This window comes from Rutilus rutilus, assembly GCF_951802725.1.
Source record: "Rutilus rutilus genome assembly, chromosome: 11".
In the NCBI taxonomy this organism is placed as follows: domain Eukaryota; kingdom Metazoa; phylum Chordata; class Actinopteri; order Cypriniformes; family Leuciscidae; genus Rutilus; species Rutilus rutilus.
In genome coordinates this window covers 42830774-42858530 of record NC_140216.1, presented here as the reverse complement: position 1 = coordinate 42858530, position 27757 = coordinate 42830774, and the positions used below count along the sequence as shown (strand labels likewise).

Sequence of the window (27757 nt, the reverse complement as noted above, 5' to 3'; positions counted from 1 at the left end):
GAGCGACTCTGAGCGTACGACTCTGAGGGATTGATTCTGAGTGCTTCTGAGTGAGTGCTTCTGAGTGAGTGATTCTGAGTGAGTGATTCTGAGTGAGTGATTCTGAGTGACTCTGAGTGAGTGACTCTGAGTGAGTGACTCTGAGTGAGTGACTCTGAGTGAGTGACTCTGAGTGAGTGATTCTGAGCGACTCTGAGCGTACGACTCTGAGGGATTGATTCTGAGTGAGTGACTCTGAGTGAGTGACTCTGAGTGAGTGACTCTGAGTGAGTGACTCTGAGTGATTCTAAGTGAGTGACTCTGAGTGAGTGATTCTGAGCGACTCTGAGCGTACGACTCTGAGGGATTGATTCTGAGTGAGTGACTCTGAGTGAGTGACTCTGAGTGAGTGACTCTGAGTGAGCGACTCTGAGTGATTCTGTGCGAGTGATTCTGAGTGAGCGATTCTGAGTGAGCGACTCTGAGTGATTCTGAGCGTACGACTCTGAGGGATTGATTCTGAGTGAGCGACTCTGAGTGATTCTGTGCGAGCGATTCTGAGTGAGCGATTCTGAGTGAGCGATTCTGAGTGAGCGATTCTGAGTGAGCGATTCTGAGTGAGCGACTCTGAGTGATTCTGAGTGAGCGACTCTGAGTGATTCTGTGCGAGTGATTCTGTGCGAGCGATTCTGAGCGACTCTAAACGCTGCTGGAGGACAGGATTCATCAGTCGGTTCATGATCTGAAGACTGTAACATATCACCAGCACCGGCTCGCAATGTTCTTATTTCCTGAGGTCTTGTTTTTTGTATTTTTGTAGGTGTTCAAAAAAATGCAATAAAAGCAGAGCAATACAGAGTGTTTACCTCTTTTCTTTGTTTATTTTGCGATCCAAATATGCACTGCAAAAAAAAACCTTCTTTTTTTTTTTACTTTTGTCTTGTTTTCCAGAACAAATATCTAAACATTCGAAAATCAAGATACTTATTTACTTTCTTTATTTCCAATTCTCACTATTAACGATGACTTTTGCATCAATAAACTCCTAATGACTGCTTATGAACAGTTAGTAAGGTAGTTATGTTTAGATTATGGGATGTAGAATATGATCCTGCAGAATAAGGCATTAATATGTGCTTCTAAGTACTAATAAACAGCCAATATCCTAGTAATATGCATGATAATAAGCAGCGAGTTAATAGTGAGAATTGGACCCTAGCCTAAGTGTTACCAAAATTTTTATATATTTTTTATTTCAAATAAGACAAAAATGCTAAAAATATTTTTGCAGAGTGTGATTGTAGTAAAAATGCAGAAATCTGTTAGTGAAATTCATTCTAAAATAAATTCACTCTCAATAGAATTTCCAGCTAAATTTAAGTCTTGTTTGACATTTTTTCTTGTAAAAACACAGAAGTAAAATGGGTTGCAAACATGGTCTACACTAGTGCACTAGTCCTTCTCTAGATTTAATCTACATCAGAAAACAAACTCACAAATTGTGCATTCTTAATATTTGTGATCCTTAAACTATCATACAGTGTATTTAGAGTATTGTTGAATAATGACCAGTGTTTCTGAAACTGAAACCACAGTCGGATCTCGTGGACTTCATAGATCTAAAATCTCCTTGTAGCAACAATTAAATTACAGAAGTGATTCTCAGAGCTAATAAGTTTTCAAAAGAGGAATATTTGAAACAAAATAAAACAACACTTTATTATTAAATTTCAATTAGATCCACTAAGTTTATAACTGTAATACTGTTGAACAAAAAAACAGTGAAACATGAAAAGAGAAACAGAAGTGGATTGTTTTACCGGTACATACAACTGTACAAAAATCCAGTGTTGCTCAAGTTCTCTGTGGTTTTAGTTGTAAAGATCGATGGACGGAAATCATGTTAAAATGCAGAAACAAAATCTTGTATTAAAAAACCTTTTTTTTTTCTTTTCTCAAAGAGATCTGTCTGTCTTCTGTGAAACACAAAAGATGACAAAAATACCAACATTTCTTTAGTGTTCCACAGAAGAAAGTAATTTTTAGGTGAACTGTCCCTTTAAATCTCTCTTTGACCCTTGGATGATGTTCTAGTGAGAATCAGCCAATCAGACCCGAGTGTGTTTCTGAGTCCATAGGTCTGAGTGTGTTCAGAGTTTTCCCTCCTCGATCATGCGGTTCAGGCCGCTGCAGATCTTGCCCAGGTTACCCCACAGCGTCCCCTGCGGGTCGTACAGGTGTGTGAGCAGATCCGGGTCTGCGTAATGGTTGAACACGTGCCTGATGCGATCCAGAGACTTCGGCGTCAGGTGTTTCTCCACCAGCTTCAGCATTAAATCCCGACAGTCTGTCAGCAGCTCCACCATGACGCTCTTATCGAACGTGAACTCCACCTGACGGAGACAGACACACACACTCAGGTTTACTAGTGCTTTCAGTCGATTAAAAACAGTAATCACACATTTTTCTGTAAATAACTCTTTCCCTGACATTGACAGAATTTTCTGGCTTTCCGTGTTTCCCCTGTTATACGGTAGAGGGCGCTATTACACATCTTCTGAAAGAGTACTGAATCTCCTGATCATACACTGTAAGAAAAGATGGACGACGCCCCTTCGCTCTCTTCCATTGGTGAGAAGTGAAGCTGCCAGTGTCCCGATATGGCGCTGACATTACAGTAGCGATCTTAGGACCTGAGTCTGCGCAGTAGCGATCTTAGGACCTGAGTCTGCGCAGTAGCGATCTCGGGAGCTGAGTCTGCGCAGTAGCGATCTTAGGACCTGAGTCTGCGCAGTAGCGATCTCGGGAGCTGAGTCTAAGCAGTAGCGATCTCGCGATCTGAGTCTGCGCAGTAGCGATCTTAGGACCTGAGTCTGCGCAGTAGCGAACTCGGGAGCTGAGTCTAAGCAGTAGCGATCTCGGGATCTGAGTCTGCGCAGTAGCGATCTCGGGAGCTGAGTCTGCGCAGTAGCGATCTGAGTCTGCGCAGTAGCGATCTCGCGATCTGAGTCTGCGCAGTAGCGATCTGAGTCTGCCCAGTAGCGATCTCGCGATCTGAGTCTGCGCAGTAGCGATCTGAGTCTGCGCAGTAGCGATCTCGGGAGCTGAGTCTGTGCAGTAGCGATCTCGGGAGCTGAGTCTGCCCAGTAGCGATCTCGCGATCTGAGTCTGCGCAGTAGCGATCTGAGTCTGCGCAGTAGCGATCTCGCGATCTGAGTCTGCGCAGTAGCGATCTGAGTCTGCGCAGTAGCGATCTGAGTCTGCGCAGTAGCGATCTCGGGAGCTGAGTCTGCGCAGTAGCGATCTGAGTCTGCCCAGTAGCGATCTCGCGATCTGAGTCTGCGCAGTAGCGATCTGAGTCTGCGCAGTAGCGATCTCGGGAGCTGAGTCTGTGCAGTAGCGATCTCGGGAGCTGAGTCTGCCCAGTAGCGATCTGAGTCTGCGCAGTAGCGATCTCGCGATCTGAGTCTGCGCAGTAGCGATCTGAGTCTGCGCAGTAGCGATCTGAGTCTGCGCAGTAGCGATCTCGGGAGCTGAGTCTGCGCAGTAGCGATCTGAGTCTGCCCAGTAGCGATCTCGCGATCTGAGTCTGCCCAGTAGCGATCTGAGTCTGCCCAGTAGCGATCTCGCGATCTGAGTCTGCGCAGTAGCGATCTGAGTCTGCGCAGTAGCGATCTCGCGATCTGAGTCTGCGCAGTAGCGATCTGAGTCTGCCCAGTAGCGATCTCGCGATCTGAGTCTGCCCAGTAGCGATCTCGGGAGCTGAGTCTGTGCAGTAGCGATCTCGGGAGCTGAGTCTGCGCAATAAATGTTATTGTATAATTTCACACTGAAATGTAGAAACAACATAAAAACGGTATATATTTAAATATTTGCACCTCTTTTTAAGTTGTATGTTGTTTGATTAATATTAATGACAGACAGCAGCAGGTTAATTAGGCCACTGTCACTTTAAGACCAGACGGACATGACGCGGATCCAGATCAGATCACAGATCACAACTCTAGATGCTCATTTAAGTTTTAACTAGTTTAAGAATGTGCTCGCAAGGATACTCGACAATAACGGGCATTTCTGCATAATTTTGTGTGTTTCTGTCAGTTCAAGCGTGAAAGAGAACTCAGTGTGGATTTCTGTGTGCATGTTTCGGGTGAGTGAACATTGGCCTGTTTACAGCTGGTATTAGGTATTAGGTCAGGTGACAAAGTTTAAATCCCGCCTGGCTAGAGCGCTTCCCATAATGTCTATGTATTAGGTCAGTAGACGGTCTTTTAGTGGCTGTCCGAATGCATTTGACCACATGAGCGTTTACACTACGAAAGCAATGTGTTTTTCAATACCTCTGGAAGTGGACGCAAGGATCCCGAGGATTTACAGCTATATTTAACGTCATCTACTTTTGATCCGATCAACCAAAACACATATTAATACAAGCTGTTAACAAGATGCATGCCAGTACAGATTAGAGTTTGTTTTTTGCGTCTAATCGCTCTTAAATGGTTTAATAGCACTTGAATGAGTGATCATATAATGCAAGGCGAGCCAAGCGATGCTGCATTAATTGCGTTAAATATGTTAATATGAAACAAATTAAATATGTTCAAATGAAACAAATTAATTGCAAACTGAACAGGTTAATTTTGATTGCCATAATTTTTATATTTACATTCAGACATTTTTATCCAAAGTTAAGACCTTTCACACTAAGTACGATAACTATATCAGTGTCCACATCAACACACGATATTCAGTTTATTATAAGCTTGCGCTGCAGTTTTGTCATTTAGCAGCCACTTTTATCCAAAGTTAAGACCATGCACACAAGGAACGATAACTATATTAGCATAAATGCACGATATTGTTCTGTTTATTATAAGCTCGCGCTGCAGTTTTGTCGTCTGTCGCTTTAAATACTCAAGCTCATTAAAGTCTGTCGGATTCTGATTGTCTGTCAGTGTTTTTATCGTTCATCTGGGAATAAAATATCTCTGAAAGTGATTCCTCTGTGTTGTTATCGTTATAGTTGTGACGTGAACTCTGCTATGAATGTAAAAGATATCTTTATTGTTACAGTTATCTTCCTTGGAGTGAACGGGCCGTTAGAAAAGAGCCACATTTTTCACTTCGTAGATTTCTCAACATATTTCAGTTTTCAAACATGTCAAAATAAGATTCTTCATTCTTAAAGGCCCGTTCACACAGAAACATTCTAACTCTGAGATGAATGATAAAAACATTGACAGCCAATCAGAATGCATCCTGCATTAAACAGTTGCTAGGAGGGTGTTCCGTGTGGTTGCTAGGGTGTTCAGTGTGGTTGCTAGTGTGTTCTAAGCAGTCGCTTCCTGTCTGGTGTGAAATGACGGTGCACACGCTGAACTTTAAGAGGTTTCAGCACATCACTAGCAGTAGTAGCACTAGTGATGCTTGACTTAAGAGCACTAATGAATCATAATTCACAGATAATCATGCAAACATTATTAATGTGTGAAAACTGCACCTCCTGGAAGCTGATGGCCGTCATGGCTCCGTGATGCAGCTTCTTCCTGAAGTCCTGCGCCAGACTCAGCTCATCCGCACTGAACTTCTCGTGTCGGAACAGAACTCCCACCTTCACGGCGATCTTGATCATGTTCTTCACCACCTTCTGGGCCTCGCTGCGGTTCCCTGTGTGCTCTTTGGAGACGCGGTACAGCTCGTCCAGAACCTCACTGCTGTTGTCGTCGATGAACATGTGAGCCATGGACTTGCTGGCCATGTGACTGAGGATCTTCTTCTGGGCCTTCATGGCCATGTCCTTGGAGCTGAACGCCTCCATCCTGCACCAGAGGACGGATGGACGCAGACATACAGTGTGTGTTTACCTGCGTCGGGCAGTCGGAGGAGTGTGTGTGTCGAGTCTGTGTGAGGAAGTGGTGTCTTCCGCTGTGTAACTGTGAGAGGAAACTGTGTGATCAGAGGAGATATGTCACTTCTGCTTTCTGTCTCTCTCACACACTTAAACGCTGAGTTTCAGACTCTTGAGAGACGTTTCGTATCGTTCAGAGCATTGAAAGTGTGACTGTAAGAACACAAACTAACCTGAAGCATCACCTCTAAACTTCACAAGTACAAACATACATGAGGCAGTGAAAAATCACACCAGATCTTTCTGATATCTGTTACTTCACAGCAGCAATGAGATTAAAACAGAAAGTTTTCACCAGTTGTGTCTCCTCTAGAGCAGGGGTTTACAAACTATGGGCCCTCAGGGGCCACAATAGAGTGCTGGGAGTCCGGGGAAAACTTTGGGGAATAACTTATTTTAATTGAATATAATTTAAATCAAAAAGTGTATCAATTTTTTTATCAGTTTATTTGAATAAAAAATGAATATTATTTAAATAATACAATCTGATTTAAATAAATAATAAATCTAACAGTACAGTACAGAAAAGATGCAATGATGTAATGTAATAGGAACTTTAAATAAAAATATTAAAATAAATAAATACCAATTAATTTAAATAAATAGCGAAAACAATAAATTAAATAGATTTAAAAATGTATACTATTAATTGATACATTGAATGTAAATAAACAAAATTATTAAAATAAATAAAACGTGATTATAATAACTTTGATTGAAAAATATTAAATAAAAATATTTAAATTTAATTTAATATTTAAATAAATAATATATTTGATTGAAATGAATAAATAAAGCTTGATTTAAATAAATAATAAAACTTTAATTAAAAAGTGATATTTATTTAAATAAAAACAAAAATATATGACATTTGAAATAAATAAAACCTGATTATAATTAATAACTGATTTAAAAGTTGATTAAATAAAATATTATAATTAGATTTCTTTTTTTTAAACGATGTAAATAAATAATAGATTAATAAATTTGTCTAAAATAAGTTTATTAAAATAGATAAAAGATGTAGTTGGTCGTGGGTGGCTGTCCGTGTGCGTGTGCCTTCCACCTGGCTCTCCTCTCTTCTGCTTGTTTCAAGATCTTCTCCTCACCTGTATTTAGCTGTTTCTTGACCAGGCAGTGCCAAGCTGATTTCTGAATTGCCTCACGTTGGTGGTTCCACGACGCGGAAGTGGTGTTACATGGGTAGCCTACAGACAGAGCATCCTCAAGAGACTTTGTGAATTCCTCGAGCTTCTCTGGATGTTGCATCTTAGTCGCGTCAATGCATGGGTTCCCTTCTTATTTGCAGCGGCGGAGTTTCTTTGGTAGCAGCTTGATCTTGCAGCATACCAGTGAGTGATCGGAGTCGCCGTCAGCACTGTGGTATGAGTGGGCGAGAAGCACATACTTGAGGCTTGTATGTCTGACGATGACCATGTCGAGCTGGTGCCAGTGCTTGGATCGAGGGTGGCGCCATGACACTGTGTTGTGGCTTCGTCTGGAAATAGGAGTTGGTCATGAAGAGGTCATGAAAAGAGCAAAGCTCCAACAGGCGCTGCCCGTTCTCGTTTATCTTGCCAACTCCAAAGGAACCCAAGCAGGAAGGCCAAGAGTTGTGTTCTGCACCTACTCTGGCGTTGAGGTTGCCAAGAAGGACGAGGTGTTCGCTGCTGTGGATGTTCATGATGGCGTCATTCAGGTTGGTGTAGAACTCGTCTTTTGCCTCAGGTGTGGAGGTCAAGCTTGGGGCTTAGGCGCTGATTAGTGTAACTGGTCCCTCAAAGGTATGGAGGCGGAGAGTCAGCAGGCGATCTGATCCCTTGTCACCTGGTTCAACCATCTCCAGTAAGGTGTTGCTCACTGCAAACCCTACTCTCTGCGGTCCTCAGCGCTCTTTCCTTGCCAGAAGAAGGTGTAATCCTTCTTCAAAGATCCCGATTCAGCCAGGCGTGTTTCTTGCAGAGCGGCTATATCTGCCTTCAGTCTCAGTAGCTCGTTGTTATTGACCGCTGTCTTTCTTACGTCACTGATGTTCAGGAGGTCGTCAAGCCCAGTTGTCATGGTGCGGACGTTCCAGCATCCCAGATTAAAGGGATAGTTCGCCCAAAAATGATATTTAGCCCATGATTTACTCACCCTCAAGCCGTTCGAGATGCATATGTCAATCTTTTTTCAGACGAACACATTTTCAGTTATTTTAGAAAATGTCTTAGATTTTTCAGTGGTTATAGTGTGAAGCAATGGGGTCCAGCTCGTTGAAGTCCGAAAATGAGCATGCATCCTTCACAAAAGTAATCCATCCGGGCTCCAGGGGGATAAACGAAGGCCTTCTGAGGGTAATCCGTGCGGTTTTGTCGTAAAAATATACATATTTAAAACTTTATAAACGAAAATAGCTGGCTTCCGGTGGCGGTCGGCGCGCGTTCATGGAGATGGATGCTGGCGTATGACGTAGGACATAGCGTAGGAAGCGTCGTGATGTAGAACGAACGTAGAGTTTTGTTTTGCTCTGCTCTCTGTCACGTTCGTTCTACGTCACGACGCTTCCTACGCTATGTCCTACGTCATACGCCAGCATCCATCTCCGTGAACGTGCGTGAACACACATTTTCTAAAATAACTGAAAATGTGTTCGTCTGAAAAAAGATTGACATATGCATCTCGAACGGCTTGAGGGTGAGTAAATCATGGGCTAAATATCATTTTTGGGCGAACTATCCCTTTAAGAGCTGGTCTCTTCTTGTTGTTTTTTATTGGTGTGTTATTGCTTGGTGCAGAAATTGCAGTCTGCTTGTCGGATTTCCTTATCCCCATGCACCCAATGAGGAAGGCAGACCGTGGCGGGACAGCACCTTACTGGCTGGGGACTGCTCAACTTAAGGCGGGCGGTAGCTGTTCAATGACATGCAAAGATCTCTCCCACTGTCGGAAGCAACCCCTGGTGCCACACTTTACGCCAATCGAGCATTGTAGCTTATAACCGGTAGACTGCTGCTTCCCGTGTTGTTTCGACGCTGTGAAGCGAAGCTGGAGTGTCCTCTCCAGGGCGCAAGCCAGGGCAGGGTAATATGGAAGACCAGCTGTTGCCCAAGTAGCAGGTCCCCCCTTCTCCACGGTGCTGATTGATCCAATGGAGCGGCAGGGCCGATACAGTTTAGGACCAGCACCGTCGCAGGAGTTGCCAGAGCGAGGTTGCATGCAGTCACACTTCAAGATTTACTCCTGAAGCCTTTTCCCAAAAGAGATGTGGCTGCAAGACAGCTGAGGGTTTTTGACAGTTTACCTTCTCTGCATGAGGCAGGTGGCACCAGGTTACATGGTAACTGGTGGCAGGTATAACCTAACCTGACCTGACCTTAACATTAACATTACAGTCAAATAATGGAATGATGTAACATAATAGAAACTAAATAATTTCCAAACTATATTATACACATATTTCAGGGGTGTAACGATTCGTTTTAACAACGATTCGATTCGTATCACGATTCGTGGTTGTCGATACGATTCAAGGACGATATTGGTTCATTTAGAACGATACGATCTGAAACGATTCAGTGACTTGAAATCGATTCAGTGACTTTTTAGCCAAAAATTCAACCAGTGTGACTGAAATAAATACCTGGATACTGGACAGTGCAGGTGAAGTTTCCTAGATTCCTGTTGTTTCTTGTAAGGGAATCAGGTATCAATTAATTATAGATATAAACAAACAAGTAAACAACAATTAATGGCAAATGCATTCAAATTTTATTTGAATAAAGTGCAACCAACACTTTAGGTTGAATTAACAGGAAGTTAACCTTTTCTGCTCTCATTTTCAATATTCAGTACATTTTCAATAAAAGTAAAGTAAGTGCAACCAGCATTTCAACAGTAGGTTTACCTGCTACTTCTGCTTTTGTTTTTCAACATAAAAATATTACAATATTAATTTCAAAAATAAAGTGCAACCAACATCTCTTCAGGTTGAATTATGCTACTTTAGCTGTTGTTTTTAAACATAAAAATAATACAAATACAGTATTAATATCAAAAATAAAGTGCAACCAACATTTCTTCAGGTTGAATTAACTGCTACTTTAGCTGTTGTTTTTCAACTTAAAAATAATACATCATTAATTTCAAAAATAAAGTGCAACCAACATCTCTTCAGGTTGAAGTATGCTACTTTTGCTGTTGTTTTTCAACATAAAAATAATACAAATACAGTATTAATATCAAAGATAAAGTGCAACCAACATTTCTTCAAGTTGAATGAGCAGTAGCTGAACCTGCTACTACTCTCATTTTAATAAACAAACAATATTTAACAAAATATCAAGTGTAACCAAGTACTCTTAAAGGAGTCATAATGTAGAAATTTCACTTTTCCACGAGAATCAATGTATGTTATGATTGCATAATGATTATACACTGGCCGGGAAGCCGATATTTAAAAGTGAAGCGTTTGTTTACCTCGGGGTTTGTAAAATAGGCCACGTGCACGCGCACGAAAAAACGAGATTTTGATTTCTTCCCCTTCTTGACGTCAAGACGGGGGAGGATATACCAAATATGGACACCGCAAACCTATGCCGCGGGAAGCCCGCCCCTCTCCCCCTCTCCCCCTCAGATTCAGTTTAGTTGACTCGAGAAAGATGGAGAAATCGAGTGCACACCTGAGATGCTCTGTGGGTGACTGCCACAAACAACATGCAAATGTGTTTTATCTACCAAAAACGGACGAAACTATCAGGGAACAGTGGAGGAAATTCATTTTTAATGACGCTGTCCCAACAACTCTTTCAAGTGGCGTATCGTTAGGTGTGCGGAATCTTTTACAAATTTGGGGCAGTATCAGGCGAACTTGGCCTCGAAGCTCCGTTTGGGAAAAGGTGCCATCCCAACCATCAGGGACTTGCCAGAAATTGAAAAGGTAAGACTGTGTTTTTATTGCTCTACTGTGGTTAACAAATAGCAGCTAACTGCTAATGCGGCTATTGTATGTAACGTTACCTTCGAGGTAAACACGGGGAATGGACTCTACGAATGCTAGCCACATCTTTCCACTTTGTTTTACACTAGCAGCTACAGTAGTGACGGTACAGGAGTCCATGCTCAGTGGCTAAAACTGTTTAAATGCAAGAATGAAAACAATATACCACTAAACATTATTAGCCAAACTCATGCAAAACATGCAGTTTGAAAATAGCTTTCAGTTAGTGGGGCTTCTGTAAGAATGTATCTGGCAATGGTGTATTTTTTCTTTTTTCTTTGGTTGTGATTACAATTTCACTAACAATAAGTACCGTCACATTTATTGAGCTATTGCAGTATTTTGTCTATGTTTTTGTACCGCTTGGAAGTAGTAAAATACATTCCTGCAACCAATCAACGCGCCCCTCATTTGCATTATTATAATGACTGTCCACGACAGCCAAAACATCGCATCAGATCTCGCGAGACAATAATGCCTTTAGAAATAAGGGTCTGAGGGGCTCTGTGTTGATTTTTTTTCCACTTTTCTTTTTTAGAAGTGCCTAAAATACTATAATAGAGCATTTGGGTATCCAAGGTAACACAACATTATGACTCCTTTAAATGACTCTACAGATTTCTTTTCAAAAATATCAACTGATCAACTGATCAACATGATCTGGCCGCAGAACACTTCTCTGTGAGTTCACTATGTCGCCAGCAGTACTAAAAACTCACTCTGCTGGCACACTGGTGCCTGGAATGCACAGGTACCATTTAGCAAGGGTTGAAAGCACAGGTAGCTCTTTCTCCTGAGATCTCCACCACTTCATGGCATTTTCAGTCAAGGGCAACGCATCTTTTGATCGGTACCTTATCACCTCTGCTCTGGCTGTCTCGCTTGTGGATTTTCTTTCTCTTTGGGTGAAGGAATCGCCAAACAGTGCATCTAAGGCTTTCTTCTTACAAGGAGGTGACTCATTTGGAGCTACAACATAAGAAATGTAGTTCAAAATATAGTCATGTTTCTCATTAATACAAAACAACAACAATCTTTTGTTGGTATCACATCAAACACACCTGTGGTCTCTTCATTGAATCCTGACAGCTTTGTGCTTGAGCTTCCCTCGTCTTCCTCCTGATTTCCCATTGCTTGCATCTAATGATGTTTTATTAACAAGGTTCGGGAGGAGCACGTTCAGATAATTAACACAAGTGGAGAGCACTCAGCAATCAATGGTAAGAGGTGTATATATACTCAGCAGTCTCACCTCATTCCATTGACAGTTTTTGCAGCATCCCTCCACCACCCCTTCTCCACACTTCTAGTCCTAAACACTTACATACGGGGGGAGTACTCTGGGTTCGGGCCAAACTCCGAGCTCGGAGCCCTCCCTCCGGACAGCACGCCAAATACGCATTAAACTTTACCCCTTCAAATTATATGTAAGTGTGAACTCGTGAATTGATGTAAGAATGTGTGAACTGTTCAAATTTCTGCTCTGTAAGACTGCACACAGAAATTTAGAGGAAGATTAAGAACAGATTAGATTTAAGAGAGGACAAATGAAAGGGGAGAAGAGAAAAGAGCAGAGGAAAGAGGAGGGGAGGAGAGAGGAAAGAGGAGAGTAGAGTTACCTGGTGTGACACTTCTGCCTCAAAAACCAGTTTTGCGTAGACCTGTTCTCTGTCCTCTTTTTCCAGGTAGGGCAGTTCTTTAAACGCGGGTCCAACGCTGATGCTGTTTAAAGAACAAGAATATTGCATTCATTGCATTATTAAATTAAGTTGACCTGACATTGCAAGTGATGACCACCTCCTCATACACAAAATAATCAGAGGATTAAACTTTAGTATGTTTAAAAGAAATGTGGCACAGTGATGATGTAAAGCCACCATGAACTAAGAATTTTATTGCAGATATCTTGTTTACTTTTCAATATGAAAAAAACTTGAAAACACAAAGGTGTGGCATTTTACAAATTCATACAGTCTAATAACCTAAAATATTAACCAAGATGATTTTAATTAAGACTCCAAATTAATTACCTATGTTGAGAGCATCTTGGGTGCCTCTGTAGCGTGTGGAGAGGTCATTGATCATCACCCTCTTAATCTCTGCAACCAGGGTTGAGTCATCTTCGCATGGCTGTAGGTGTTTCAGCAGTTTTGCTTGAAGAGGAGCAATTACAGAGAGAGTTGGCTGGTCTTCTTCACACATGACAGTGGTTGCCATTTTGACAGGACCCATCAACTGAACAATGTCATCCATGTTGGCAATATCACTCTCACTCAGCGTGTACTCTGTGACCCCCTTTCGTAGATCCTTGGACATCAGAGTTGCCATTATAGCTGGTTGTTGTTCTGAAAACCGTTCAAGCATTTTGAATGAACTGTTCCATCTGGTGATTGTCTTGGATCAGTTTATGTTTTGTTAAATCCATCAGAGTTTGTTTTTCCTGTAGGGCGTGAGATGCAATTGAGCTGCGGTGAAAATATCCAACAATTTTTCGCACTTTCCCCAACAACCTGGAAGCACAGTCCACCCCCAAACCCTTTTGCGAGGCAAGGTTGAGTGTATGTGCGAAGCAGGTAATGTGTGGACTGAACTGGGCTTCTGCACCAGCCACAATCATGTTCCTGGCGTTATCTGTGACGATGGCAGGATTCTTGTCGGAGATTTTCCACTCCATGCAGGCTTCACGCAGTAACACGCCAATATTTTTACCAGTATGGGCTTCATTTAAAACTCTGGTTTGCAGAACAAAGGTCTTCATTTTCCACTCCGGATCAATGTGATGAGAGGTAATTGTCACATACCCTTGATTTGAGCATGACGTCCAGCTATCCGTCGTTATCGCTACTCGTTCAGCTTGAGAAAGCGACGCCTGAGGCTTCTGCAGAGTTGACTTTACCTTGTGCTGCTGCTGCTGCAGCGGGAACACTGCAAGAGGTGCCTGGGCGGTCGGTGTTGTGTGAAATCCCATGGCGCCTTAGTAGGTGGTTGGAGAGATTTATCGTGTTGCCGTTGTACTTTACTTGACCTTTACATATCCTACAAACAGCGAGCGACTTATTTAGAAAATCTCCGTCTTTGCAAAAGCCAAAGTGTTTCCACACATTTGACCGCAATGGTGGCTTGATAATTTCTCGCTCGTCGGCTTCTCCTCTGCCATCCGCCATGTTATGTTTTGTTGCCTTTGCGCTGTTGCTGGCGCGTGCATAGACTGTAAAAGGGCGCGCGGCGATGACGTCACAAATAGGCAGACTGAATCGAGTAACGTTTAACGCCTTTATCATTAAAAGTGCTAAGAAAAAACATCCATATAAAGTCTGACGTGCTTAAATCCAATGCGCTATTTCCTAGTATCGATACAATCGATTTATTACCTTTTAAAACGATGTTAGATCGATATATTTCGCCTGGAAGGCCAACTTGCCGAGCACCGATCGATGTAGTTGGATCATAGGAATATAAATCGATACATCGATGTAGTTGATAAATTGTTACACCCCTAACATATTTATAATAGAAATTTTTCACATTCATTTGGTCTTTATACTTGAAAATATATAGTTACTACAGGAGGAAGATCATATTTTGGGGCTCTGTGGATCTGAAAGATTGAAAAGTGATCTAGACTTTCAGAAGAGATCTCAACTCTATTATTTATAGAGCACTTTTAAAAACAACAGGATTTGAACCAAAGTGCTTTAAAATACACAATCAATCACAACATAGTATACCCTTCTATAAATACCAAAAGTATAAAATATCTATACTTAAAACATATTCAAAAGTTAAAGAATCTGAAATCTGTTCTCAGATCAGTTGGCACAGTTTCTGGTCTGATCAGTCATTCTTCTCAAAACAGATTTAACAACTGAAAGGAATGATCTGGGATGTTTTACCATTTACCATTTACCATTTACCATCTGACTGGAATTATTATATGCAGAATTATAATTTGAATTTCAAACTGAAGGAAGCTGAATTACAGACACTGACATGTTCTTACACACACAGCTGTTCCTTCATACACACACTGAAACTTCAGCAGATTTTATTTTAATCAGTTGAACGTCACAACTGAAAGATTAACTATTTCCCTGCCAGTGTTTTTGATCATTTTCACAAAACTTTCATGGCCCCCAGAATATTTTATTGTTTGAATATCTGAATATAAAATATATCAAAAGAAAGAACAGACCCTCTGCCTTAAACCCTCTGTGTTTTATTCTAGATTCATGCTTTTCTTTCTTTTATCAACACTTGAATGTGGTTAAGTTTAATAAAAACAGTAACATTTTTAGAGAAAAGCTGAGAAAAACAAAGTTTGTTTCGGCTGTACAGCCGATCTAGAAGAAAATAGAGTCCAGCTTAAGTAAGTTCAGTGTTGATTCATTTCTGTTGTAATTTTTATGCAGCCGCTCTGGAGAAAACAGTGATGTCATCGTCCAGATCAGTTCAGTTCTCATAAAATGGTGTCAAAGCAGGCAGATCAATAATATTGTTGAATATTAAGTGTCTCCAACTAAGAAAGCCAGTGGCAGGAACTCAAACTCCATCAGTGACAGGATGGAGAAGAAAACCTTGGCAGAAACCAGACTCAGTCCCTCAGTTCTCCTCTGGCCAACGAATGAACAGTTTATGAATCAGAGAAGCCCTGACTAACATCTCAAACCTGTAAGTAAAACACAGACAGTCAAATGTGTGCAACATTTTTGCATTATCCACTTTAGAAAAACTAAAATAAACTACTTAGATGATTAAGTGAGAGATTATAATATAACACTGTGATACATGATTGTTAAAGCTGTTTTTAAAAAATTCTGATTTTGATTTTGCTTCTAAGTCACCATGAATTATGACCCTTGACCAGAGGTGGACAAAATACACAACTTCCTTACTTGAGTGAAAGTACAGATACTACTGGTCAAATATTACTCCGTTACAAGTAAAAGTTGTAAAGACTGAGTTTTACTTAAGTAAAAGTACAGAAGTACTCGTTTATAAAAGTACTTAAGTATCAAAAGTAAATGTCAATGCATTGTTTTATTATTGTTGCATTGTTGTGTGTAATACTTACAGTACCTTATGCCTCTGAATCTATGCCTGCCTTACCCTCATATGAATATCAAATGTATTTCTAGAACACAGTTCCAGTAGTGGGATTGAATGTGAGATTGAATAAGTGCACTCAATAACGTCCACAATGGTTTCGGACACCCAAATGGCTGTTCCCTCAAATAGTGCCCAATTTAAAAAATTTTTTTGGCTTTTAGTATGAATATGTTAGCCTTTACTGTTATCTATAAGCTAGTGACAAAACAATGACAAAATTCACATTTAGAAGATCAAACCCAACGTTGAAAATGAAAATCAGGTTGATGTCAGAATCCAACGTCCAGATTGACGTTAATCTCCAGCGTTGGACAGACGCTGTATTGTGGTTGAAAATGAAAATCGTATTGACGTCAGAAACCAACATCAGTCGTGTTCTAATGTCAACCTGACTTTCATTTCCAACCAAAATGCAACCAAAATCATTCCTTGACTGACATTACTACTTTCTACTCGAGGAGCTTGACAGAAATGTAGTGGAGTAAAAAGTACAATATTTGTCTTTCAGATGTAGTGAAGTTAAAGTAAAAAGTTTCCAGAGAAAATAATACTCAAGTAAAGTACAGATACTCAAAAAGTGTACTTCAGTACAGTACTCAAGTAAATGTACTTTGTTTAGCTTTGTCTTCTACTGCAATTAACATTGTCAAAATACATCATTTTGGGATATAAAGACAATGATAAAAGCAAAATATTGAATTGTTTTGAAATAAAAAGAAACTTGAAGATACTTAATTGTTACCATAAACTATTATAAAAAATAACGAATCAAACACTTATTAAACATGCTTATAGTGTGCAATTCACTATCACAAGGGAAATAAAGTAAGAAGAAACAAAATTAACTTGCAATTAAAATATGAACAGTTTTAATAATCACCACTTACTCAAGTGTCTTCAGTTTATAATGTGGAGAGTGGAGTAGGGTTTGCAGCAGTTTCACTCCTGAGTCTATTTTATTTTCAGTCAGATGCAGTTCTCTCAGGTGTGAGGGGTTTGATCTCAGAGCTGAAGTCAGAGCAGCACAACCTTCATCTGTAACACCACAATTACTCAACCTGTAGAGAACAATGACACTCTTCAGTCTCTCAGTTCAGGAACACTGATATAAATGATTTGATATGTATGAATTTACTTTCGCCTCAACAGATTAGTATATGACAAATAGCAGTTGTCACCTTTTCACATCATCCAATCATGTTTATAACTATCAAAAACTATCAAAAGTAAAGTTGCCTCAGAAAATTTAGAAATAATCTTATAAAGATTAAACATCATTTTCAGTTACTTGATTGTAAACTTTTTTTGTATATATTATTCTTGTATATCATTCATTATTCACCACAGGAGAAAAACGGACAACATTGAGACTTTTATAAAATATTACCACAGTTTCTCCAGTTTACAGAGAGGATCCTTCAGTAGATCAGAGACCTGCTTAACTCCAAAATCTCCTACTTTATTACATGACAGGTCCAGTTCTCTCAGGTGTGAGGGGTTTGATCTCAGAGCTGAAGTCAGAGCAGCACAACCTTCATCTGTAACACCACAATCCCTCAACCTGTAGAGAACAATGACACTCTTCAGTCTCTCAGTTCACGATACACTGATATAAATGAAATGATTATGAATTTCTCATTTCTTTTCTCCTCAACAGATTTGTTTATGAAAGCAGTTGTCACCACTTCACATCATCCAATCATATTTATAACTATCAAAAACTATCAAAAGTAAAATTGCCTCAGAAGCTTTTGAAAGAATCTAATGAAGATTAAACATCCTTTACTTAATTGTAAACATTTTTGTATATATTATTTTTGTATATCATTCATTATTCACCACAGAAGAAAAACAGACAACGTTGAGACTTTTATGAAATCTTACCACAGTTCAGGAAACACTGATATAAATTATATGTTATATATACATTTCTCATTTTACAGTATTGCTTAGGTACAAAAGCACATGCTAAACTCATTCATGTGATCATCTTTTATCAGTGTAATGATTGTTGTCTGTGACTTACTGAACTGATCTGGATTCTTTAACCACAGGTAGCAGCTTCTGAAGAACTTCATCTGCTGTATTCTGTGCTCCAATAAACTGTTTTAGCTCAAAAACATCCATCTTCTGCTCTGGTGTCAGCAACACATAAACCAGAGCTGACCGCTGTGAAGAGGAGAGTTTGGTTTTTCCAGATGTCAGATAATCTTGGTTCCCTTTCTGTCGGGCATGTTTGACGTAGTCGACGTGTCGACTGATTGGGATCACACTAGGGAGCCTGTCATCTTCGAGTATTGAATTCACGAGTTCACACTTACATATAATTTGAAGGGGTAAAGTTTAATGCGTATTTGGCGTGCTGTCCGGAGGGAGGGCTCCGAGCTCGGAGTTCGGCCCGAACCCAGAGTACTCCCCCCGTATGTAAGTGTTTAGGACTAGAAGTGTGGAGAAGGGGTGGTGGAGGGATGCTGCAAAAACTGTCAATGAAATGAGGTGAGACTGCTGAGTATATATATACACCTCTTACCATTGATTGCTGAGTGCTCTCCACCTGTGTTAATTATCTGAACGTGCTCCTCCCGAACCTTGTTAATAAAACATCATAAAACGAGCCAATGGACATTGGCGTGCGTGAATCGCATCACACGCCCGCCCCGCAGCGCGGGTATAAATATGGAAGTGGATGCATGCACCAGTTGTCTTTCGCTTCGGAGCCGATCGGTCTTCATGTCGATGTCTCTGAAGAGTGTGTTGTATTCCAACAAACGAGTGTGTCGGTGCTTCTTCAGGAAGTCTTTCCCAGTTACAGCACGTGACAGCGGTGAGTCCATGAGCAAGACACCTAACCCCAGCTGCTCCCGACGAGCTGGATGGCGTGTTGCATGGCTGACACCGCCGTCGGTGTATGAATGAGTGAGTGAATGGGTGAATGTGAGGCTATATGTAAAGCGCTTTGGTGGCCATAGGCCATTACTTCTGCGAGAGCTCCCTCTAAAAAGAATGAGGCTTGCTTTCGATCTGTAGTAGAACCTGTTTGTTGTTGGTGTTCTTCTCAATGGAGGGACCCCTGAGAGTGTTCGATCACTTCTGTGCTTCCTTCCTGCAGAAAATGGGTCGGAGTGTGGCTGCTCCACTCCACCCTCAAAATGATGTTGCCCTTAAAGCACATCAGGATGCAGTTGAGATATAGGAAGTACGACTTGATCATCGGGTTCCTGACAGTGCAAGGAGATGAAATCTTCCTTGCGCCCCCTCTATACCTTTTTGGGACCATGCGGAGCGGTTTCCATGCGGAGGTTGGCCTACTAACATAAATTAGTGTGGCCAACATCTTGGTGAAATTACAAGGTGCACCGTGCCCACCTGGGTAGTGAGCTCCTCCATAAAGAGAGTGTAGCTCCTTCCTGGGTGTTGACATGAGTGACTCGCTGACAGATTAGGAGTTGGGGACTGGGCGACACCAGCACATTCGCTAAGAAATTAGCCTATGTGTCGAGCCGGTTGCTTCCATGGGCTCCCTTCTCACAAAGCCAGCTTCACCTTAGCCCGGTTTGTAGTGTCGGCTTGCTGCGCCATTACCCTCCTATGGACTGGATAAGTGCGCCTCTTGCTCCAGTTGAGTTCCCTCTTCCGAACCCTGTTGAGTTCCGCCTCACCCTGTCGGTGTTGGATGTGGTGATGTGTCCGATACTATACCTATCACTTGTATGCTTGTGTAACTTGTGTAAGGTAGGGTCCATATGTTGTGATCCCATATGTGTATCCTTCCACGGATTGACTCCCTGCGACGAGCCCGTGTCTTCCCTGGGCAGAGCCTGCTCTGCCGTCACTGACCGGTTGCGTCTCCCCCCTGTTATTGGCTGGAGCCACCTCAGTGACATGCCATATATTTTACTGCCAGCTAAGTTCGCTCAATCCATATGTGTTCTCCACATGTTACCTCCTTCGGGCAGGATGTGGCTTCCGCAGCGTAGACCTTCCAACGAAAGGTATGCTTTCCCAGTGGTCCTGTGGAACAGCAGTGACTTTCCTGGCCTAAGCCCTGTCATATTTCTTCAGGGAACGAGGGTTACATACGTAACCAAGACGTTCCCTTTCAGTCAGGCACGTTCGATGTAGTCGACGTGTTGACTGATTGGGATCCTTGTAGTCCCCCAGCCACTATTGCTGTACCAACGCTGACCGGGTTCCGCTCGGCTCCTCAGCGAAAAACAACTGGTGCGTGCCCACTTCCGTATTTATACCCGCGCTGCGGGGCGGGGCAATTCACGCACGCCAATGTCCATTGGTTCGTTTTTACAATACTCGAAGATGACAGGCTCCCTAGCGTGAGCCCACTCAGTCGACACGTCGACTACGTCTCCGTTCCCTCCTTCAGGGAACGAGGGTTACATACGTAACCGAGACGATCTCCTGCATCAGAGAATCCTCACCCAGTTCATTTATACAGTAAAATATTACATCTGGTGTGTTAGAATAAAACTCACAACCTGGTGGTAAAAATATGAAGAATTTACAGGACAATAAAATAATTTAAAAAACAAAAAGAAAACAAATTGAGTTTTAAAAAACATTGAGTTTAAAAAACACAAAGATCATTATACTTCTGGTTTATAAGTTGATTTGGGATTATGTAAATGGATGTTAAAATGACAAAACTTGCAGGTTCCCTAGTTTAATTTGATGTATCACACACACACAAAAAATTGTATTCAGGACGTTTTTCTGATTATTGAGGCCCAAAATGACAGAATTTCTTGCTGCTTTTCTCAACGATTGTTTGCGATATTTGCGGGTCACTTTCCCCACTCATGTTCACATTTTAGCATCATTTTATGTCTATAAGCAATAGAAATATTATGGCTGAGCAGACGGAGAGGGTTGAAACAGGACTGGACAATGTTCTTCTACTGGACCCACAAATACTGCAGTAAATGCTCTTATAAAATACAAATTGTTAAAGTGGCTATAGCATGCATTATTTGTTTCTTATTTACTTTAAAGTAAAATGTTTCCTTTTTTTTTTTTTTTACATTTTCTTTAAATGTTCAATTAAACAGTTTAAAATCATTAATCATTAACAGAAAAATTCAAACAATGTAAATTGATGTCCATGTTTGCTATTTCTAGAAAGCCCTCCACATCTGATGTTATTCTGATATTGAGGCAGGTTGTCACAGAACTCTTTACACTGGACATTAATTTGCACAGACAATTATAATTAAATCACATGTCCAACAAAGATGATTAGTATTTGAATAATAAGACCAAGAACTTCATATTACATTAAGAACTTTAACTATGTTACTATGTAAGTATTTCATGGTAACTTAAGGTAATGTAAGGCTTTATGCGTCTCACCTGAAGACTCTCCTTGATCAGAATCAAAGGTTATAGACACAGATTCTAAAATCTCTGCATAAGCGTCTGTAAACATCACTAGACACTTTGATAATCTATTTTACTGATTCAAAGAATCTTAATTCTGAGAGTAAAATGGAGTTGATAAGAATGTGGAAGTTGGGAAATCTAGTATCACTTTCATTCTGCTAGTAACTCATGGTTGCCAGATCTGCTCGAGCTCATATCATGATACACAGTTCAGTTGAGAAAGGCTAGTAGTGCTCCAGTTCTGACAATGTAAAAACTTGCTAATATTATTCTTTTCATACACAGTTCATATTCATGAAATTGTGGCTGTTCGAATCTAAAAGCATAAGCTCTGCAATATCTGTCTTAAAATCAGCTCTTGTATCTCCTCTCTGTATGATTCACAGACATGACTCTAGTTTTCATTCCAAAGTGCAGGAGAAATATTATTTATAATTCGGCCTGAGAAAACTTGTAAAATCGACATGTTTACATCTAAACTTGTGCATTTTTAAGCACAAAATGTCAAACAAAAACTCGGCAAGCAATGTTTTATTTTGTGTGCAGCATTTTCTGTGTACAGTTCTTCTTATTCTTATTCAACCTGACATTTAAAATACAATCATTCTTTTTTCTTCTTCTTCCCATTATGGTTAAAAAAATTGGAAAAGACTGGACAAACCTAAATGGACCAAATGGAGATTGATGAATATTAGAGTGATGAAGGCATAATGAGTTTAAGATAATGTATTTTAATTAATGAACGAATAAGATCTGCTCATACCAATTCAAAACTTAAATGTTATTAATAATAACATTTAAATTACAAAATACAAGACATTGTTTAATGTCAGCAAATTGAGTTGCTATTTTCGTTCTTACTGTAGTTCTAACTGTAGTGATTTAACGGCAGATAAAGATGGTGATATGAGGGATCAGTCCTTATGAACTTTTAATTAATACTTCTAATTTTTACACAATTAACTTTTTTACATTTAATAAAAAATTTTTTGCATGTTAGATGTACTTTAAGAGTAAAACGTATAATGTATAAATAAATGTAAGTATTTTCCATCTTGTGGTTCTGAAGATGAATCCAGTGTGTTTGTGGACATGAAGCAGTAATACTGTAGTCCAGCATCTGATCTCTAAAGAGCTTCATGGGTAAAGATGGCACTAGATTACTGTTAAACAGCCTTCAGGTCTGAGATCAGAACTGTGCAAAATACACACATGCTTTCATTTAGATTTGGCACAGCAGGTTTTAGCTCCATATCGGTCTCAGATGGTGATGGATTCATCATCTAGTGTCAAAGCTGCTCAGATCCTGGAGAAAATATTAGCGGAGCCCTTTTCTGCTCTTCTTTACTGGAAAGATCTGCAGATGAATAATACACACATTTGTGTAGAAGTCTTTTTTAATCGCTGGATATAGTTTTCATGCTAGCTCAGGAAAAGAGTTGATTAACATATCTAATATTTATCACATGGGATTGTAAATAATGAGAATATGTGTGTAAAGTGTGTAATATCTGCTCTTTTCTCATGTGAAACTGTGAGGTGTTCTGAACACGACATAGAGACAGTGCAGTCGAGCGATAGTGTCCCCCTGAACCATGTCATCCAGGCATATCGAGCCCCGGGACAAAACATCATCTACAGAAAGAGAAAACATCCCAACATCACTATCAGCATCAGAGAAGCTCAGAGCCGCAGTAGTCAGCTGATGGCACATGGTGGCGCTGTTCTACAACAAAACACATCAGCATTAAAATACACAGACAGAAACACTGGAGCTGACAGCCAGTCCAGCATTAAAGAAATATTATGTTTCACTCAGATATTTTTCAGCAGCTTCAACTCTGTTTGAGAGCTCAAGATTGCAGGAACAGGCCAATGATGAACTGGACAGAAAGAGAGAGAGTCCTGCGGTCAGTGTGTGATAGTGACGCTTGTTCTTACCGTTATAATGGAGTCTGGGTTTGGAGAAACACATGAGGAAATCAACAAACAAACTATGAGCATATAGGACAGTGAAATCCAACTGAAAATTTTGAATAATCATATTTTTCACATTTATTTGGTCCTGTATTTAATAATGCAGATCAGTTGAGAAAAATCTAATCTATTTATTTGCTCTCAGTACATTAAGAGCACATTGCTATAATAACACGAACACACAAACCCCATCTATGTTCCTGGTAGCAAATTCCTCTTAAACATCATTAAGAAACTGAAGGAATGGAGGAGAAGATCTGGAAGACCAAGAACATTTTCCACTAGAACTGCTTGTAAACTGGTCAGGATCACAAAACTAAAGGCCCAAATCACTGCTAAGGATCTGCAGAAGATTGAACTGGCACACGAGTCGAGCTGCACCGGTATTGATCACACACACATCATCTGCATGTAAGTGTCATCAGAAAGAAACCTGACCTGTGATCTCATCACTAAACCCAATGTCTGAGGTCTGCAAAAACACTTCCATAAGACAGAGCCCTTTTGGGATGAAGTACTGTGGTCTGATGAAGTTACAACTCAACTTGTTGGCTACAATCTCCAAAGGTGTGTGTGGAGTGTTACGACCCTTGGCTCAAGGGAAGCAACAAAAACAAGGGACACACGAAAACCAAATTATAAGCTCAAAGAAATGTTTATTTAATTACAAAATAAGACAACACTAAATAATAAGATGAAAATCAATTAAAGAAAATAACACTTCTGTATTCGTCAGCAAGGTCAGTGTGTAAAGCAAGGTGCAGGTTTGAAATGTAATCCAGTGTTGAAGTAAAAATGTGATTGCAAATGAAAATAAAGAGGGTAACAAAATACAACACAACCAAAGAGTCCAAAACCAAAGACTGAATCTGTCCGGTCAATTGGTGATCTCTTAAACAGCATCCAAGGCACGAACACAGGTGTTTCCAGTAGACTGGTAATCTAGGTGATTAATGGGCTCAGGTGCCAACCGCAATTCACAGAATCGACAGCAGGGGTCGTCACACCCCTCCCCATAAAACAGGGACTCCCACAAAGATCCCTGTAACAAAACAAAATTCAGTCACTCAGTACACTCAAATTCAGAACCACAGACAGCTCCCAAAGACACCAAAAAGGAATAACACATCAAATCCAGTAGATTAAACTGCATCTGGGGCACGTGACAGCGCATCAGCTACCACATTTTCCGATCCTCGAATATGTCGAATATCTAGACAGAAGGATTGCAGGAACAAGGACCACCGAACCAACCTCTGATTCGGACACTGCAAAGAATTCAAAAAAGTTAATGGATTATGATCCGTGTAGATCACAATAGGTGCACTCGAGCTGAGGTAAACCGCAAAATGCTGCAATGCCCAAATTAGGGCTAATGCTTCCTTCTCAACAACAGAATAATTACATTGGTATGTGTTAAACTTTCGCGAAAAGAAACTGACTGGATGGTATACTCCGCCTACAGCAGACTGCTGCAGAACAGCTCCAGCTCCCACATTACTGGCATCGACGTGCAACGTAAAAGGTTTATCAAAGCACGGAGCCATAAGCACGGGCGCTGAACACAGCAAAGATTTCACATTCTCAAAAGCCAATTCACAAGTGTTAGACCAGATAAACTTTGTCTTTCCCTTTAACAAGTCTGTAAGCGGTGCCACCACAGTAGAGAAATTTCGACAAAAAGACCGATAGTATCCGACCAGCCCTAAAAACCTCATAAGCTCTTTCTTTGTTGTTGGTGAAGGAAAGTTCTGAACAGCCTGCACTTTAGCCTGTATCGGACGCACTTGACCGTTCCCCACATCGATATCGTGTTCAACCCAATTAGTACGTGATGGTGCATCACCGAATAATTCAGGAAAACTGCGTAATAAATCACATAACTCCTGACATCTTACAGGAGATAAGTGACGGAGAGTAAACTCTAAGTTGTGCAATGACTCAGAATTATTCAAACGACCCCGGAAAACACAATCATCGGGCAAAATGGTCTCCTCTTCCTCACCCACCAAACTCACATTACGTGTGTGACGACCCCTGCTGTCGATTCTGTGAATTGCGGTTGGCACCTGAGCCCATTAATCACCTAGATTACCAGTCTACTGGAAACACCTGTGTTCGTGCCTTGGATGCTGTTTAAGAGATCACCAATTGACCGGACAGATTCAGTCTTTGGTTTTGGACTCTTTGGTTGTGTTGTATTTTGTTACCCTCTTTATTTTCATTTGCAATCACATTTTTACTTCAACACTGGATTACATTTCAAACCTGCACCTTGCTTTACACACTGACCTTGCTGACGAATACAGAAGTGTTATTTTCTTTAATTGATTTTCATCTTATTATTTAGTGTTGTCTTATTTTGTAATTAAATAAACATTTCTTTGAGCTTATAATTTGGTTTTCGTGTGTCCCTTGTTTTTGTTGCTTCCCTTGAGCCAAGGGTCGTAACAAAATTGGGGGCTCGTCCGTTTAGGTTATTTGATCGCGCTAAAGTTTTGTTTTTGTATAGTTTGATAATTGATTTATTAAATTATTTTTGGACATGCGAAAATTTGTTTGTACCGAAGTCAATTAGTTCGTCGTGTGAAATCGCCAGTTGGTAAGTACATGTGCAATATTGTTTTTTTGAACGTGAGTTTTCTCTGATAGGTATAGCGGCATGTTTCTTTTGAGACGTGTCGGATTTGTTATTTTTCTGTAGTGTTGCGGTGAAAGTGGGTAGAAGTAATTATCTCGGGAGCACATCTGTGGTGTTGAAGGCGTCGCTGGTTTGACCAGTTGCGTTTTTCACCCAGCGGGCTACAGTGCATAAATACCCCCCACCGGTAATCGCATGAAGACTAGGGTTGAGTTAGGTAGAGGTATTGGAAAAGTAGGTAGAGGGAAAACTCTCGTTATTTGATTGCACTGTACTAAGTATTCTGGTGATTTTTAGCATGGCTGATATTGATGAGTTTGTTAGTTCACCGTCGCATGAATTTTTGGACAGGTGTACTAAAGAGCAATTATTAAGTATTGCTGAACGTTATGAAATTGTGATTAAAGATAAAAGGCTCAAAGAAAATGTTAAAATAGCTTTGAAAATTGAGTTAACCGAAAAAGGTTTATTAGACACTGAGATGAAGGAATATGTACCAGTTGCGTCTGAATTAAAAAGTAATTTGTCTTTTGAACAACAAAAAGAGCTGCTACTTTTACAGATGGATCACGAGAGGTTAAAACTGCGTTCTGAAGAGGGTAAAGTGGAATTAGAAAAGGGTGAAGGGTCAGGGTCAGAATCCTTTGTCTCTTCAGTATAAAACATTTATATCCTTTTGAATGATTACTTTATTCTTATTAAAAGTTCAATAATCAAGTATATCCATGTATTCATATAATCTTTGTGAGTGTTTAACCATCCTCTTGTATGTGCATTCCAAAGTGTGCCCTTGGGTTGTGTTCACAGACAGGGGGATTTCTGAGGACAGCTCTCTTGGGATTTATATAGTGATTTAAAGGACTCTGCAACCAGATGTTGCGTGCCCAACTTTCTTAGTCGGCCTGCATACGTTAAAGGTCAATGTATACGTAGTATAACCTGATGTTCGTTAAGCACATTTCATCATGTGCTTTTCTCTAGGGAGTAAGAGGATCACTGTCGTTCCTTTTTCCCTAAGGAGTGAAACGTGTTATCATTCTGTTATGGTGTGCTGCTTTTTAGATAATGACCACAGTCTTTTGTTAGTTAGTGTTGTGTGTGTGCGTCTGACATTCTTTACAGGGTCTGAACCCTGTGATGTGCGATTTACGGATTTGGAGACAACATTCTGAGACCCGAAGAGGTCACTTCGAACGTACATCTTGGAGTCGGGCGACAACGGTCCTGATTAACGACGATATGCCTACCTATCTATCTGTTGTCGATTACTTGTTTAGACTTAATGTTCCCTTGGCCAATCAGGAGTGAATGTTTATGGAATGTATGTCCTTGGAAATGGTATAATTGGTGTATGATTTCTGTGTAAGGGAGAGTTAGCTTGCGATCTCCTCGTGAGACTTTGACGCTGGCTCTACCAATTTAACTGCAAACTATTCTTCAGTAAATTTTGACTTAATTAATTGAACTTCACGACTCCTTGTCTTCTTTCATCATATCTGGTCCTGGGTCTGAAAACTGTACCCCCTTACAAGGCAAAATTGGATTTGGAATTTCTCAAGCTCAACCTGATGAAAGAAGGTAAGCTTTCTAGTTCTGGTCAGGAGCAGAGTATGTCTTTTTCAATCACTTCTAATCTAAAACTTGTTCCCAAATTCAATGAGGAAGATCCTGATACCTTCTTTACTCTATTTGAACGCATGGCAGAATTGAGGAACTGGTCAGATGAGAATCATGTTGCACTGCTGCAGTGTGTGTTAACTGGGAAAGCACAAGT

At 40.5% G+C, this 27757-nt stretch overlaps 3 protein-coding genes across 6 annotated transcripts in view; 1 reads left to right on the top strand and 2 right to left on the bottom strand.

Moving 5' to 3' along the window:
• The window catches only part of vps72a (vacuolar protein sorting 72 homolog a), a 12494-nt gene extending 11652 nt beyond the window's left edge, over positions 1-842 (top strand). For 2 of the 4 annotated variants that reach the window (XR_014629263.1, XM_084424541.1), the window contains exon 7: positions 1-842. This exon is cut by the window's left edge. The gene's annotated coding sequence lies outside the window, so the exon portion shown is untranslated. The other 2 variants (XR_014629262.1, XR_014629264.1) reach the window with 2 other exon arrangements.
• An 830-nt stretch (positions 843-1672) lies between these two features.
• LOC311300351 (tumor necrosis factor, alpha-induced protein 8-like protein 2 A) lies at positions 1673-5911 on the bottom strand. Its single transcript, XM_084424606.1, has 2 exons — positions 5480-5911; positions 1673-2372 (listed from the first exon to the last, which is right to left on the bottom strand). The coding sequence occupies exons 1-2, from the start codon at positions 5795-5797 to the stop codon at positions 2130-2132; spliced, it is 561 nt and encodes a 186-aa protein (XP_084280732.1). The 5' UTR covers positions 5798-5911; the 3' UTR covers positions 1673-2129.
• A 9049-nt stretch (positions 5912-14960) lies between these two features.
• Positions 14961-21463, bottom strand: LOC311300352 (ribonuclease inhibitor-like). Its single transcript, XM_084424607.1, has 5 exons — positions 21336-21463; positions 17998-18140; positions 17359-17532; positions 16859-17029; positions 14961-15531 (listed from the first exon to the last, which is right to left on the bottom strand). The coding sequence occupies exons 2-5, from the start codon at positions 18096-18098 to the stop codon at positions 15465-15467; spliced, it is 513 nt and encodes a 170-aa protein (XP_084280733.1). The 5' UTR covers positions 18099-18140; positions 21336-21463; the 3' UTR covers positions 14961-15464.
• Between the last annotated feature and the right edge of the window lie 6294 nt (positions 21464-27757).

Coding starts and splice junctions, on each gene's coding strand:
- LOC311300351 (XM_084424606.1), bottom strand. CDS start 5,797: ATGGAGGCGTTCAGCTCCAAGGACATGGCCATGAAGGCCCAGAAGAAG. Junction 2,373..5,479: donor CGGCCATCAGCTTCCAGGAG/GTGCAGTTTTCA, acceptor TGTCTCCGTCAG/GTGGAGTTCACGTTCGATAA.
- LOC311300352 (XM_084424607.1), bottom strand. CDS start 18,098: ATGGATGTTTTTGAGCTAAAACAGTTTATTGGAGCACAGAATACAGCA. Junction 17,030..17,358: donor TGTAAACTGGAGAAACTGTG/GTAATATTTTAT, acceptor TGTTCTCTACAG/GTTGAGTAATTGTGGTGTTA. Junction 15,532..16,858: donor TATAAACTGAAGACACTTGA/GTAAGTGGTGAT, acceptor TTTTACTTACAG/GTTTGAGATGTTAGTCAGGG.